General features: G+C 43.0%; 1 protein-coding gene across 4 annotated transcripts in view; it reads left to right on the top strand.

Annotated features, from left to right (window-relative positions):
- Nucleotides 1-7,223: 7,223 nt before the first annotated feature.
- Nucleotides 7,224-15,259, top strand: part of LOC311138606 (phosphatidylinositol-3,5-bisphosphate 3-phosphatase MTMR14-like) — a 32,093-nt gene continuing 24,057 nt past the window's right edge. For 2 of the 4 annotated variants that reach the window (XM_084173364.1, XM_084173362.1), the window contains exons 1-3: nt 7,245-8,092; nt 13,660-13,808; nt 15,001-15,109. In XM_084173364.1, the coding sequence (XP_084029490.1) occupies nt 7,952-8,092; nt 13,660-13,808; nt 15,001-15,109 (399 nt within the window). In that variant the 5' untranslated portion in view covers nt 7,245-7,951. Of the gene's footprint in view, nt 8,093-13,659; nt 13,809-15,000; nt 15,110-15,259 lie in introns of all 4 variants that reach the window. The other 2 variants (XM_084173361.1, XM_084173363.1) reach the window with 2 other exon arrangements.

Below are 15,259 nucleotides of genomic sequence, written 5' to 3'. Positions count from 1 at the left end.
GCCTACACTCTTAGAAAAAAAGGTTCCAAAAGGGTTCTTCGGCTGTCCCCATAGGAGAACCCTTTTTGGTTCCAGGTAGAACCCTTTTTGGTTCCATGGTAGAACCCTCTGTGGAAAGGGTTCTACATCGAACCCCAAAGGGTTCTACCTGGAACCAAAAGGGGATCTTCAAAGGGTTCTCCTATAGGGACAGGTGAAGAACCCATTTAGGTTCTAGATAGCACCTTTTTTAATGCCTTACACTCATTAAAATGTCCATTTGGCTTTAATTGCATAAACTGCCTAAAACATGATAATTACATTTATTAGTAATGACACAGGTTGTTAACCATTAAATGAAGTAAATATATGGATATAGGCTGTTGTTCATGAGTTATTACAGGTCCTGAAGTAAATGGTTCATACATGCCTACTTGTGTTTTCTAATGTTGATAAACATAAAAAATATATGATATTCTTTACAAACAGTCTACTAATGGTTAACAAACCATAGGCTTAATGGGAACATTACAAATAGCCTAATACCATTTTCCATTAAAGCCTATGTATAATACGGCTATAAGGGAAACTATAGGAGAGAGGCACATCAACTTAAAATATCAAACTTTATTGGAAATCTGTGGTTTATGTAAGAAAGTCCCACTTTAATTGACAATTGGCTGTTAATGAATGAGCATTTACTAATTGCCTGCATTACGTAGGAAAGGGACGAAGAAGGTTAGAGGAGTAGATGGGATAAATCGTTGAAAAACAAACACGTTTTACTCGGTGTGGCGGCGGTTTGGCACGGCTGTGCTGTGAATGGGTCAGAGATGGTAGTAGATAGTTATGGAAAAGAAAGTGAAGCAAGTATGGAGCATAGTGGTACAAATAAAGGAGGGAGTAAGAAAGAGAAAAAGAAAGCGGGAGAGAAAGGGAGTAGGGGTATGAAGGGGAGCGAGGAGAGCAACCTAGCTTCCAACGCTAGCGGATGTTTGGAGGTAGAAAGAGCAGAGGAAGGGCAAGATAAGACACGAGAGGAACATGGAGGTGAGGAGGAGTATAAAGTGATTCTGAAGTTGAGTGAGGAAGGGGGAGTTGGGGCGATGAGTCCGATAAGGTTCACGGCTGTGATAAAAGAGTTGATTGGGGGAAGTTGTTAATGCTAAAGTGTTAAGAGATGGGAGCTTGTTGGTTTTCTGTAAGGACATGGCGCAGGGGGAAAAAGCTCTCAGAGTGAAGCAAATAGGGAAGTGTAAGGTGGAGTCGAGCAGCTGGACTGATCTAGCAGGGAAGCAGTGGATTAAAGGGGTGATAACAGGAGTGCCTGTGAGCGTTAGCACTAAAGAGATAAGGGACAATTTGAGAGGAGGCGTGAATGTTCAAAGATTGCAAGCAACAAGGGGTGGAGTTAGGGTAGATAGCACGTCTATTCTGTTACATTTTAAGGACCGGGTATTACCAAATAAAGTAACCATAGGATATATGAGTTATTATATGAGGGCTTATGTACCGAAGCCTTTAAGATGATATAAATGTCAGAGGTTTGGGCATGTGGCAACAGTCTGTAAAGAGACAATGAGGTGTGCCAGGTGTGGAGGGGAGCATGAGTATGGGAAGTGTGGAGATGGTGTACAACCAAAGTGCTGCAACTGTGGGGGTGCTCATAGTGTGGCATATAGTGGGTGTGAGGCTATGAAGCAGGCAGTGGAGGTGCAACAAGTGAGAATGGAGAGAAGGGTGTTATATGCTGAGGCAGTGAGGGTGGTCCAGGTCCAGGGAGATACAGGTTCAAGGGAGAGCTGGGTAGGAGCATCTAGACCGGGGATTACGGGGCAGGTGGGCGGCGATATGGTATACATAGAAAAGAGAAAGCTGGTGACGTTCATAGCAGGAGCTATCAATAGCACTGATAAAGTAGAGTCTAAAACAGAGAGGATTAAGCTAATAGTGAAAGCTGCTGGGAGACATTTGAGTATGACAGGGTTGACATGGGAAGAGGTTTGAGATGACCTCAATCAGCCGAGGGTGGAGTCATGTATTACTGGATCTTAGTTATGGTGATAGTACTACAGTGGAATGCTCAAAGCCTGTTAGCTAATGGGCAGCTGTTCAAGCAGTTCTTTGTAGATATGCTAGCCAAGCCTGATGTGATTTGTGTGCAGGAAACATGGCTCAAACCGACTGTGGAGTTTATCATACAGGGATATGTAGTGGTTCGTAGGGACAGAGATGTAGGGGGAGGAGGGGGATGTGCCACCTTCATAAAGCAAGGAATTCCCTACAAGATGATAGGCAAAGGTATTGAACAGGAATATGTGGTGGTGGAGGTGTGGCTGAGAGGAGGGGTGCTAGTGGTAGTGAACTACTATAATCAGTGTCAGATATTGGACCTGGAAGTGCTGGAGAGGGTGTAGGGCCAGGATAGAAGTAAGGTAATGTGGTGTGGGGATTTTAATGCCCACAACGCACTTTGGGTGGGGGGGAACGGATGGATGGAAATGGCCAAGTGATGGAACATTTGATAGAAAATAAAGATCTGGTGTGCCTGAATGATGGCCGAGGGACCAGGATTGATGTAGCCACAGGGAAAGAGTCTGCCTTGGACCTCACTCTTGTATCTAGTGCGATGGCAGGAATCTGTGAGTGGGAGGTATGGGAGGAGTCGATAGTAGGGAGTGATCATTACCCCATAGTATGCACAGTAGGCCGGAGGGAGGAGGAGGTGTCAATTGATGGAGTAGGCAGGTGGGTGTTTGGAAGGGCAAAGTGGGATCAGTTTCAGGAGCTGAGTGAGCAGGTGATGGCTCGGGTGGATATGAGAGGGGATGTGGATAGTATGAATGACTGGGTGAGAACAGCGTTAGTGGGGGCAGCTACTGAGGCTATACCTAAGAGTTCAGGGAGGAGGAGGAGGAAAGCAGTCCCATGGTGGACGGAGGAATGTGGGGCAATGGTGAGGAGTAGGAACAGGGCATTTAGAGTACTGAAAAGGACGCATAACTTCCAACATCTGATTCAGTATAAGCAGGCCCAGGCCCTGGTGAGGAAAACTATCCGTCAGGCAAAGAGGTAATGTTGGCATCTGTTCTGTGACACCATTGGAAGGGCGACACCTGTGGGAGAAGTGTGGGGGGTGAGTGGGGTCAGAAGGGAGTGGGATTATCCAGTGTTGACGAGTGGGGAGGATGTGGCAGTAACAGATGAGGAGAAGGCAGAGATGCTGGCCAAAGCATTTATCCAAATGCATAGCTCCGCAAATTTGTCAGAGGAGGGGCAGAGGGGGAGAGAGAGCACGAGAGAGGAGCATCCTGGAATGCTGGATAGGAGGGAGGATGTAAATGATGCATTGAATGCACAATTTACCATGGCAGAGGTGAAAAGAGCAATAGGTAAGGCTGGGTTAACTTCACCTGGGAAAGATGAGGTGTGCTATGTTATGTTGGCCCATCTTAGTGATGAGGCACTGGATAAGGTATTGGTGTCGTACAACAGAGTGTGGGAGGAGGGGAAACTACCAGACGGTTGGAAGGAGGCAGTAGTGGTACCAATCCGGAAGCCCGGGAAGGATCCAACGAGGCCAACAAGCTATCGGCCAATAGCTTTAACATCACATATATGTACGATTATGGAACGTATGATAACTTACTTCCTGGAGAGCAGAGGGCTAGTATCGCCACATCAGAGTGGGTTCAGGAAGGGTAGGGGAACTATGGATCCAGTGCTCTGCTTAGAAGCAGAGGTCAGGAAGGCTCAGGTGAACAAGGAGACTGTTGTAGCTGTCTTTTTTGATGTGGAGAAGGCGTATGATATGATGTGGAAGGAGGGGTTGTTAATCAAGCTTGATATTATGGGGGTAGGAGGAAGAACGTACAACTAGATAAAGGATTTCCTGTTTGGAAGGTCTATCCAGGTGAGAGTGGGGAAGTCTTTATCAGGCAGCTACCTGGTGGATAACGGTTCACCACAGGGGAGCGTGATTAGTCCTCTGTTGTTCTCAATCATGATCAATTATGTTTACTCTCGGGTACAGCCGGATATTGGGAGGTCGTTATTTGCAGATGATGGGGCCTTATGGAAGAAGGGAAGAAATGTGCCATACATAGTCAGGAAGGTACATGAAGCAATTGAGGAGGTAGAGCGGTGGGCATTAATGTGGGGATTCAGGTTCTCTGTAGAGAAAACTCAAACAGTGTTCTTTACCAGGAGGAAGGTGGGAGATGAGGTATGCTTGAGGTTATATGGGCAAAAGTTGGAGAGGGTGAGGGCCTTCAGGTTCCTTGGGGTATACTTTGACACTAGACTGACCTGGGCAGAACTCATTGAGAGAGTGGTGGGAAAGTGTAAGAAGGTGCTAAATGTGATGCGCTGTCTGACGGAGAAGGAGTGGGGGGCTGGGCGTTCCTCATTGAAGACCATGTATGTTGCATTGATCCGATCTGTAATAGACTATGGCAGTATAGCGTATGGTTCGGCAGCCCGGACCTCACTGGAAAGGCTAGATGTCATACAGGGGCAAGGACTCAGAATATGTAGTGGGGCGTTTCGGACGTCCCCAGTGGCTGCGTTACAGGTGGAGATGGGGGATATGCCATTGCAGATTAGGAGACAGCAGCTGGCAATGAATTATTGGGTCAACCTACAAGGACATGGGGTGTCTCATCCTGCGAAAGGGATTTTAAAGGCATTCTGGGAACATGAGCGAAGACAGAACACGAGCTTTGGGTGTGTGGGTAATACCCAGGCAAAGGAGATGGGACTGTATGGAAGGGAGTTCAGTCCAACGGATTCCTGTAAATCCACCATGGCTACTCCCACCTCCAGTAGTTGATCTAGAAGTGTTGGAGAGACTACAGAAAGATAGGGAGGGTGTTGATCCATCTGATTTGTTTAAGAGACGTCTGGATACTGTGTATCAGGATTTTGTGGCCATTTACACAGATGGTTCAAAAGATCCAAGGACAGGACATACTGGGTCAGCATTTGTAGTGCAGGAATGTGGGGTGGAAGTCACAAAACGTATTACAGATCATCTGGCTGTATATACGACGGAGCTGATGGCCATACTGTTGGCCTTGCAGTGGGTGGAGGAAGTAAAAAAAGACAGAGAAGTTATTTGCTCTGATTCATGTGCAGTGTTAATGAGTCTCCAGTCCTTTAGCTCACGTAGCAGACAAGACCTGCTTTATGAGGTGCTACAAAAACATGGCAGGATTAAACAGATGGGTATACAGATAAGATTTACTTGGGTCCCAGCCCATGTGGGGGTGGAGGGGAACAAGGCAGTAAACAAGCACTTACAGTGAGGGAAAAAAGTATTTGACCCCCTGCTGATTTTGTACGTTTGCCCACTGACAAAGACATGATCAGTCTATTTTAATGGTAGGTTTATTTGAACAGTGAGAGACAGAATAACAACAACAAAAACCAGAAAAACGTATTGGTAAGAAGGTGTCAACAGTTGGTGCGATTATTCGCAAATGGAAGAAACACAAAATAACTCTCAATCTCCCTCGGCCTGGGGCTCCATGCAAGATCTCACCTCGTGGAGTTGCAATGATCATGAGAACGGTGAGGAATCAGCCCAGAACTACACGGGAGGATCTTGTCAATGATCTCAAGGCAGCTGGGACCATAGTCACCAAGAAAACAATTGGTAACACACTACGCCGTGAAGGACTGAAATCCTGCAGCGCCCGCAAGGTCCCCCTGCTCAAGAAAGCACATATACATGCCCGTCTGAAGTTTGCCAATGAACATCTGAATGATTCAGAGGAGAACTGGGTGAAAGTGTTGTGGTCAGATGAGACCAAAATGGAGCTCTTTGGCATCAACTCAACTCGCCGTGTTTGGAGGAGGAGGAATGCTGCCTATGACCCCAAGAACACCATCCCCACCATCAAACATGGAGGTGGAAACATTATGCTTTGGGGGTGTTTTTCTGCTAAGGGGAGAGGACAACTTCACCGCATCAAAGGGATGATGGACAGGGCCATGTACCGTTAAATCTTGGGTGAGAACCTCCTTCCCTCAGCCAGGGCATTGAAAATGGGTCGTGGATGGGTATTCCAGCATGACAATGACCCAAAACACACGGCCAAAGCAACAAAGGAGTCGCTCAAGAAGAAGCATATTAAGGTCCTGGAGTGGCCTAGCCAGTCTCCAGACCTTAATCCCATAGAAAATCTGTGGAGGGAGCTGAAGGTTCGAGTTGCCAAAAGTCAGGCTCGAATCCTTAATGACTTGGAGAAGATCTGCAAAGAGGAGTGTGACAAAATCCCTCCTGAGATGTGTGCAAACCTGGTGGCCAACTACAAGAAACGTCTGACCTCTGTGATTGCCAACAAGGGTTTTGCCACCAAGTACTAAGTCATGTTTTGCAGAGGGGTCAAATACTTATTCCCATTAAAATGCAAATCAATTTATAACATTTTTGACATGCGTTTTTCTGTATTTCTTTGTTGTTATTCTGTCTCTCACTGTTCAAATAAACCTACCATTAAAATTATAGACTGATCATTTCTTTGTCAGTGGGCAAACGTACAAAATCAGCAGGGGATCAAATACTTTTTTCCCTCACTCTAGTAGTGGGAATGTTGATGTTGAAGTTTCAATGAGCAAGGCAGAGGCAAAAAGACTGATATATATATACAGTGATGGTGCAGAGATGGCAGGAGCAGTGGAATAGAGATAATAAGGGAAGTCATTTATTTCAAGTACAGAGGAAAGTCGGGGAGGGGAGGACGGCAGGAAGGGACAGAAGAGAGGAGGCTATTTTTACAAGATTATGGGTGGGACACAGCCAGTTGAATAAGACATTAAATGTGATAGGAAAGCATCCAACAGGAAAGTGTGATTATTGTCAGGAAACAGAGACCGTGGGCATGTATTGCTACAGTGTGGGCAGTATCAAATGGAAAGAGAGAGGATGAGATATAGTAAGAGGGAGAAGGGGATGCAGGAAATTAGTTTAAAGAGTATATTGAGTAGAACGTCATTAGATATAGTCTCAAATATTTTGTTATCTTTTTTGATACCGGAAATTTGTTTAAAGAGAATATGGAGTAGAACGTCATTATATATAGGATTTAGTTTCTCCCCGTCTCTGGTCCACACTCCAGTAAAGTAGGTGGCTGTAATGCACCATAACGTTGGATGCCAACCACCGATAAACCCCACTGAAGTAGAAGACTGCATTAGGTGATTTTCAGGGGGCGATGGTGGTCACGTGCTGGTTTCAACTTCCTGTTTACCACTTGTTCCTTGAGACAGTTCACGGATTTCAACACTTGCAGTCGTGTGATTTTGATCAAGAACAACAAATACGCATTTGAATCCCTGCAGCTACGGAATTCATCGTTTTGGAAACGTTCATATTTTTTGTCATCTTTGCGGAGAGGAAATGAAGATGTGACATTGAGGAAACGTGACTAGGCCGGGAGTCCTTGAGATTTCCTGAGTCAGGCGCCCGGACTAAATGTTTGGAGCTCGGAGTATTCCTCTGTCAACAAACGGCTCAACACTAAACATACGCGTGATGAGGGCAAGGACTACAAACCAGTCAGCTGGATGATTGTCTGCATTACATTTTAAAAGCTAACTTTTGGTAATGTGGTGGATTAAAGTTTGAACGTGGATACTTTCTAAAATTACCTAACTAGATAGCTAACGTTAGTCAACAAATCCACCACAGGCTTAGTCAGCCACGTTAGATACAGCCAGCTTGCCTGGCCAGTTTTGCCTGGAAGGCTTAACTAGTCTGCTGGCTGGTTAACACGTCCTTGTTTATAGAGGGTACCAACCCGGCGCTGCCCTGCATTCGGGGAGAATACCCGGCTCCGGCCCCTTCAAGCGGGCAGTCAGAAAGAAACTGGCTGGGAAGGGATGGCCTGGTGGATCTTCCCGTTCCCAATGTGCTGCGGTGTTTGAGGGCGGACGAGTTCGGATAGAACCCACGGTGGGTCGCGGCACGATGACGGCTGCATCCCCGTCCGTGTCTGGGAGCCTAACGGCCTCCGGACTAACGTTATCAGGCAGAAAGAGCGAGGAAATAGCGGATTTGATAGATTTGTTTTCGAAGACACAGTACAGAGCGAAAGAAGTCTCCGGACGGGTAAGTTAGAGGTCCTCAACATACATATTTTTGTATTACCATGATTTCTGCATGTCATATAATAGCCAGAGATGGTGTACCATTAGCTCTCGATTATGACTCTCCGTTCCATTGCATTACACATAAGTCATTTGACGAAGGCGTCTTCTGTAGGAGGGAGTTTTGTTAAGATCCCTGACGCTCGGTCTGAACATTAACATGTATCGCTTGCTGTAACGATTTTGGAAGCATACGGACCTTATGTTTCATATCAGCAAGAAATACTTTTAAAATAACCAAATTTAAATTGATACACACCTTGATAGGGTTAGGGTCAGTGTTCCCACACAGGCATACAGTGCCTTAAGAAAGTATTCATACCCCTTGACTTATTCCACATTTTGTTGTGTTACAGCCTTAATTCAAAATGGATTACATATTTTAAAAAATGTCTCACCCATCTACACTCAATACCCCAAAAGGACAAAGTGAAAACATGTTTTTAGAAATCTTTACATATGTATTCCCATCTCTGAGTCAATACATGTTAGAATCAGCTTTGGTAGCGATTACAGCTGTCAGTCTTTCTGGGTAAATCTCTAAGAGCTTTGCACACCTGGATTGTACAACATTTGCCCATTATTCAAGCTCTGTCATTGGTTGTTGACCATTGCTAGACAACCATTTTCAAGTCTTGCCATAGGTTTTCAAGCAGATTTAAGTCTAAACTGTAACTTGGCCACTCAGGAATATTCAGGAATATTCCCTGTCTTCTTGGTAAGCAAGTGTATGTTTGGCCTTGTATTTTAGGATATTGTCCTGCTGAAAGATGAATTCATCTCCCAGTGTCTGGTGGAAAGCAGACAGAACCAGGTTTTCCTATAGGATTTTGCCTGTGCTTAGCTCCATTCTGTTTATTTTCCCCAGTCCTTACTGTGCTTAGCTCCATTCCGTTTCTTTTCCCCAGTCCTTAATGATTTCAAGCATACCCATAACATGATGCAGCCACCACTATGCTTGAAAATATGGAGAGTGGTAATCAGTAATGTGTTGAATTGGATTTGCTCCAAACATAACACTTTGTATTCAGGACAAAAAGTTAATTGCATTGCCACATTTTTTGCAGTATTACTTTAGTGCCTTGTTGCAAACAGGATCCATGTTTTGCAATATTTTTTAAAATTCTGTACAGGCTTCCTTCTTTTCACTCTGTCAATTAGGTTATTATTGTGGAGTAACTACAATGTTGTTGATCCATCTTCAGTTTTCTCCTATCACAGCCATTAAACTATGTAACTGTTTTATAGTCACCATTGGCCTCATGGTGAAATCCCTGAGCGGTTTCCTTCCTCTCCAGCAACTGAGTTAGGAAAGACGTCTGTATCTTTGTAGTGACTGGGTGTATTGATACACCATCCAAAGTGGAATTAATAATAACTTCACCATGCTCAAAGGGATATTCACTGTCTGCTTTTTAAAAATGTTTACCCATCTATTAATAGGTGCCCTTCTTTGCGATGCATTGGAAAACCGCCCTGGTCTTTGTGGTTGAATCTGTGTTTGAAATTCACTGCTCGACTGAGGGATCTTACAGATAATTGTATGTGTGGGGTACAGAGATGAGGTAGTCCATCAAACAACCTGTTAAACACTATTATTGCACACAGAGTGAGTCCATTAGGGCTGTCCCCGACCCCAAAAAATATTGATAGACCGAAAGTTGTCTGTTCTTTCGACCAGTCGATTGGTCTAAATTTTAAGTGTATTTTTCCATATATAGACACACCCTATATATGCATTGAGCTTGTCTGATGCGTTAAGTGCACTGTTTGAAGAAATAGGACACAAATGACTCAAGAGGGAGCCAGAGATCAAGATAACCAGAAGAAAAAAGCCTTAACCTGACCTGACCATCCTCCTCCCGCTCCTGCTGGCTTTCACAGATTCTGCCTTTACTCTCCAGAAGTTGCCAGTAATAGGCTACACGAGGAGCCGGCAACCTTTCTCATGTGGAATGCCAATTTACCTTATCATTTCTACCGATATGCGTGCCGGTTATGGTTTTCATATGCACATTTTTGTGGAACAGTTTCATTTCATTTATAATAACGTCTTCGTATCTTTAAATTATTGTCATGTGGTTAATCAAAATTCTATCTAAATGAAAATGATACAAACCTAAAAAGTAACTTGTAAAAATGGCAACTATTTACAAATATCCTATAAAGCCTACAAATAAAAACATTGCAGCCTGCAGGTAGAAAATATCCTGATAAAAATAAATATCCTATAAATCACATTGGCTACACATGGCCTGTTTGCAATGAACTTGAAACATTAGATCAACTATTCACTTTTGTCTGGCCCAAAGCGCGCAATAGGAAACTTGCAACATTGTATAAAATATTCTGGGTCCTCAGTTTCCCATGCCAGTGAGCTCTGGACAGACAAAACTGTAGGCTATTTACGCAAAGGATAAGAAGTAATCAGGTAGGCTTGTTTTATGACGTTTCCACTGGATCATAGCATGACATTTTTCCCTTTCACGCTGAGTGGTTATCGAAAGGGTGAGAGCTGGAAATACTTTTCAAATGCATTGAGGAACTATTGTCATGTAAAAACAGACTTCATTTGCTTGCTGTTTGAGGGGAAGAAAATGTTACTTTGAGAAGCTCCACAGCTCATTAGTGGTGGTGCGTTAAGCCAATCAGAAATACTATCAGATCCCCAAATTTCAAATTTGATTCGGTCTTATGTAGCAAAATTTGAAATTGTGTTTTTTACTTTGGATAAAAGTGCTACAAAATCAGTGCTACAAAATCGTATATCATACACTTCAGTTGAGGAACAATGGGAAAGTAATTCTCCTTTGAAAATTGATGAACTTGTATCCCCACTTTTGAGAAAATGTTCCTTGAATGTTTTGGTACACCTACTGGAGAGCTCGTTCACACCCTCGTAAGTCTTAGCCCCACCCATCTCTTTACAATAAGGAAAAACTCCAGGTAAAAATACACTTTATCTAGTCCTTGGCCTATATCCTAATCTGACTTTGAAAGTGTCCAGATAAAAATATTTTATAATTATTAGATGCTTACACAGACACTTGTCTAAATATATGGGTCATGTGAATGAAATGCTTTATGCTATAACCACCCACCAGCCACATCTAGCTAAGTGGATGGGTCACATGTTCATGAAATACAATAGATGGCCGTAATCACCCCTAGACACACCTGGCTAACTTGATGGGTCATGTAATCATTCTCTTGCGAAGTGAAGTCTTTTGTTTAGACATGTAGCTAGCTAGCTAAACAATGAACCATAATCGCAACCCATAGCTACAGTACAAACGGATTGTCATAGCTAGGCACTATGCATGAAATGCTGGAGTATGAATCTGCAGGTAGCTATAGCTAGCTAGCTAACATTAGGCCATAACTAGCAATGCAAATGGTTTTCTGAGAAACTAATAGTATTACTACACAGATCATACACGGTTATGATATTTTTCGCTAGCTAGCTAACAGTATGCTTTAACTTGCAATGAAAACGACTTTCTGACAAAATTAGAAACGTATAATATCTGAAAATGTAGCTAGACTCTTACCTGTATAAATGGATGAATGCTTCACGGCAGCGTGCCTTTTCAATTTGTTTTGTAGCTAGCTACAGCTTGTTTGGCCCTTTGTTGTGTCAAGTCACTCCAGTTCACACTGACCTTGTGCAGAAAAATAGTCCATCACTTTTTCCCAATGATCTTTGTCGATAATGCCTGCTAAATTCTAGGGCAGCAATGTTGTTGAGAGCAGTAGGAACACTTTTGCAGATCTCTATGGCTAACGTTATACCTTTCAAAAAAGCAGCGGTAGCAAGGATTATCTACACATACTGAGCAGCTCATGTTATAGACAGAAGCGTGCTAAGTGGCAGACAAATCCAAATTCATCTCTCGGCATGTCCAGCCCATCCATTATCTCAGCCAATCATGGCTAGCGGGAAGCATCCTGTCTTTTTCCGTGGCTAAACAAACTAGGCTCATAAATTAACAATTTTATTAATATATACAGATGGAATACAAGTTTAAGGCACATGAAAGTTCACATGTTCCAGAAGGCATTTCTGCCAAAAAACGCATTTGGATAAAAATTAAAATAAAACTTACATATGCCTCTCCTGTGAAGTAGTGACTTGTGACATATGCCTAGAAACGGGTCACATTTATATGCCTACGTTTGCGCGCAGGCCAGGTAGCCTGTAGGCCTACTTCTATGCATAATCAGGTGCGCATCCTTACTCAACATTGACAGGAGCGCTCCAAACAAAAGACAATTACTAAATTGACAAAACTTGTAAATGGAATGAAATACACCAAAACTCGTTTCTCATAGGTTGTGCGCTCAGCAAACAATTTGTCCACTCCGACAATGAGAACAGTAAAAGACTGGAAGAATAATTGAATGCATTAACAGAAATTATCGTAACCAAACAAAGATTGTATATTAGAAATTATAGGAATTAACGGTAAATGTACAACTGGTGATATATGTAATGGGGAATTGATAGACACTAACAATCAAACACAAACAATTCACACAATGAAGTTATGAAACGATGAATGTGCATAAATTGGCGGGAGAGAGCGCATTCTGGAGCGAGACATGCATTGTGCATCTTAGCCACACTCCCCTTCTTCTTGGACTGTGCCATCCCCCGCGGCCTCCGCAATGGATTAGTTTGATGAGATGGCGCGAATAAAACGGGAGTCTCTGCTCAACAACAACAAAAAACTTGGTTGACAAACAGCCTATCGACCAAAGAATCGACCAGTCGACTAATTGGAGTTAGCCCTAGACTCCATACAAGTTATTATGTGACTTGTTAAGTACATTTTTACTCCTGAACTGATTTAGGCTTGACATAACAAAGGGGTTGAATACTTATTGACTCGAGATATTTAAGCTTTTCATTTATAACTAATAAGAAAATTATTGCGGTATTGGGTGTAGGCCAGTAACCAAAAATTTCAATTGAATCCATTTTAAATTCCGTCTGTAACACAACGAAATGTGTGAAAAACCAAGGGGTGTGAATACTTTCTGAAGGCATTGTGTGTCCATGTTACAGCGCTTGTTTACGGAATAGCATTCCATGAGATATATATATTTTTTAAGCTAGACCTATACATTGTTGGTTTACAAAGTCTCCTTTGGCAACATAGACATAGGCTATACAATGAAGTAAAGGTTATGGGGTAATGATAGGACAGTAAGCTTATCGGTTCATATTCTTAAAGAAATGTGGTATATTTCATAAGTCATTAGTTGAAATGACCAAACGAGCAGTGGGAAATCTAAAAAATTGCCCTTTTTTTAATGTATGCAGTTTCTTATTAATGTCACTGCAATCTTGACAGACACCATGGGGGATGGAAATCAAATGTTGGACATGGCACAAAAAACATACATAGACTTTTCCTTGGTTGTGTCCACATGATTTAGATACACGTCCTGTTTTTCTATATTTGCCGGGGGTAAATGTGACTAACAGACTAACAATAACCACTTTGGTATATTTGTGCCTTACAGGTCGAGACGATAGAGAAGCGTTGCTTGGAACTCTTCGGCCGAGACTACAAGTACAGCGTCATCCACAACACCAACGGGGAGGTGTGTGGCCACTACCCACAGCATATAGTCTTCCTGGAATGTGAAAGCACTGAGCTCCGTAAAGACAGGTACCTAGCCTACTACCTACGTTACCTTAACAAGGTCATCACTGAGGCTGTGTCAGAAAATATTAGGCCTGCTAGACGTCCAATCCTTGCTTCTTCCGTACTTGTTTCTTCAACTCCTCTCAAAGCTCATTGGAGGAGGAGGTCGAAGGGAGGGACCATGGATCCTTTTTGAAAACAATGGAGGAAGCAAGCACTTAGTAACTAATTACATTGTTGTTTATTTGTGCCTACTGTAGTCCACGGCACATATTCACAGAGTAAGAGTGCTGATCTAAGCCCCTAGGATCAGGTCCCCCTGTCCATATAGCCCAATCAATTCATGATGATCTAAAAAGCAAAGCTGATCCTAGATCAGTCCTTCTACTCTGAGATGCTTTGTGAATATGGGCCCTGACCTGTTATTGGACAAAAAAAAACAAATGGGGTTAATGTAGTCCAGTCCACATCTTCTTGAGTCATGACACAGAGGGGGTTTAAAGTTATATGCCCATTTTCATGTCTGAGGTCGCATATATTGTGTGAATCAACAGCAAACATTTATGGGGATGTTCTATTTTGGAACGTGTTTGGAAATAGAACATGTACTTTTGACCTATGACCAGAGCAGCGCAACACTAATAAGATCCACACAGTGAAGAAGATGTCTCAACGTTCCAAAATGTGCTCGTCAGGCTAGATAACATGTTTATGGGGAGAATGCCCTCCCTTCAGGCATTATGTTTCCGGATGTGTGTCTGTGCCCTGCTCCGTAGTTGCCCTCTACGCAAATTCACAATTTGGGGAAAACACACTCAATCATTCATAAAAACACCCGTAACGTTTTTGCCCAACCGGGATAGTTGAGTGGCTTCACTGCAAGTGGATTGTGTTTTTAAAATGTAAAGAAATAATAGGAATTCGATGCCATTTAGGAATCTATATCTTGAGTTGTAACATCCTTGTCCTCCATTCACCCACCCCTAAACTGCTCCAGGGGCACTGCCTGCACTGTTTACTGTTCTAATTATGATGATAACAAGTTCATAGTAGCAATAAGGCACCTCTGGGTTTGTGGTATATGGCCAATATACCACAGCTAAGGGCTGTATCCGTTGCTATATTGAGGAGCATGTATTGTTTTGTTATAATAGAGCCATGAAGATAAATTGCTGATCTATATATGATGATCCATATATTGCTGGTGTGTCCCCAGGTTTGAGAGCACAGTCCAGATCACCAAGCTGCAGGACCTGGTGAACCGCAGTAAGATGGCCCGCTGCCGAGGGAGGTTCGTCTGCCCAGTCATCCTCTACAACGGCAAAGTACAATTTTGATATATTTATTTATATGTTTATATATTTTTCTATGTCTCACCTTCATTTCACCAGGAAGTTAGTCCCTTTGAGGTCAAGAAACCTCGGCCCGGTTTGAATACTTTTTCAAATGCACCCCTTTTCCCTCCATTTCTTGAT

The sequence above is a fragment of the Coregonus lavaretus genome (genome assembly GCF_964263955.1).
Source record: "Coregonus lavaretus genome assembly, chromosome: 12".
Classification (NCBI taxonomy): Eukaryota; Metazoa; Chordata; class Actinopteri; order Salmoniformes; family Salmonidae; genus Coregonus; species Coregonus lavaretus.
This window is presented reverse-complemented; position numbering and strand designations above follow the sequence as displayed.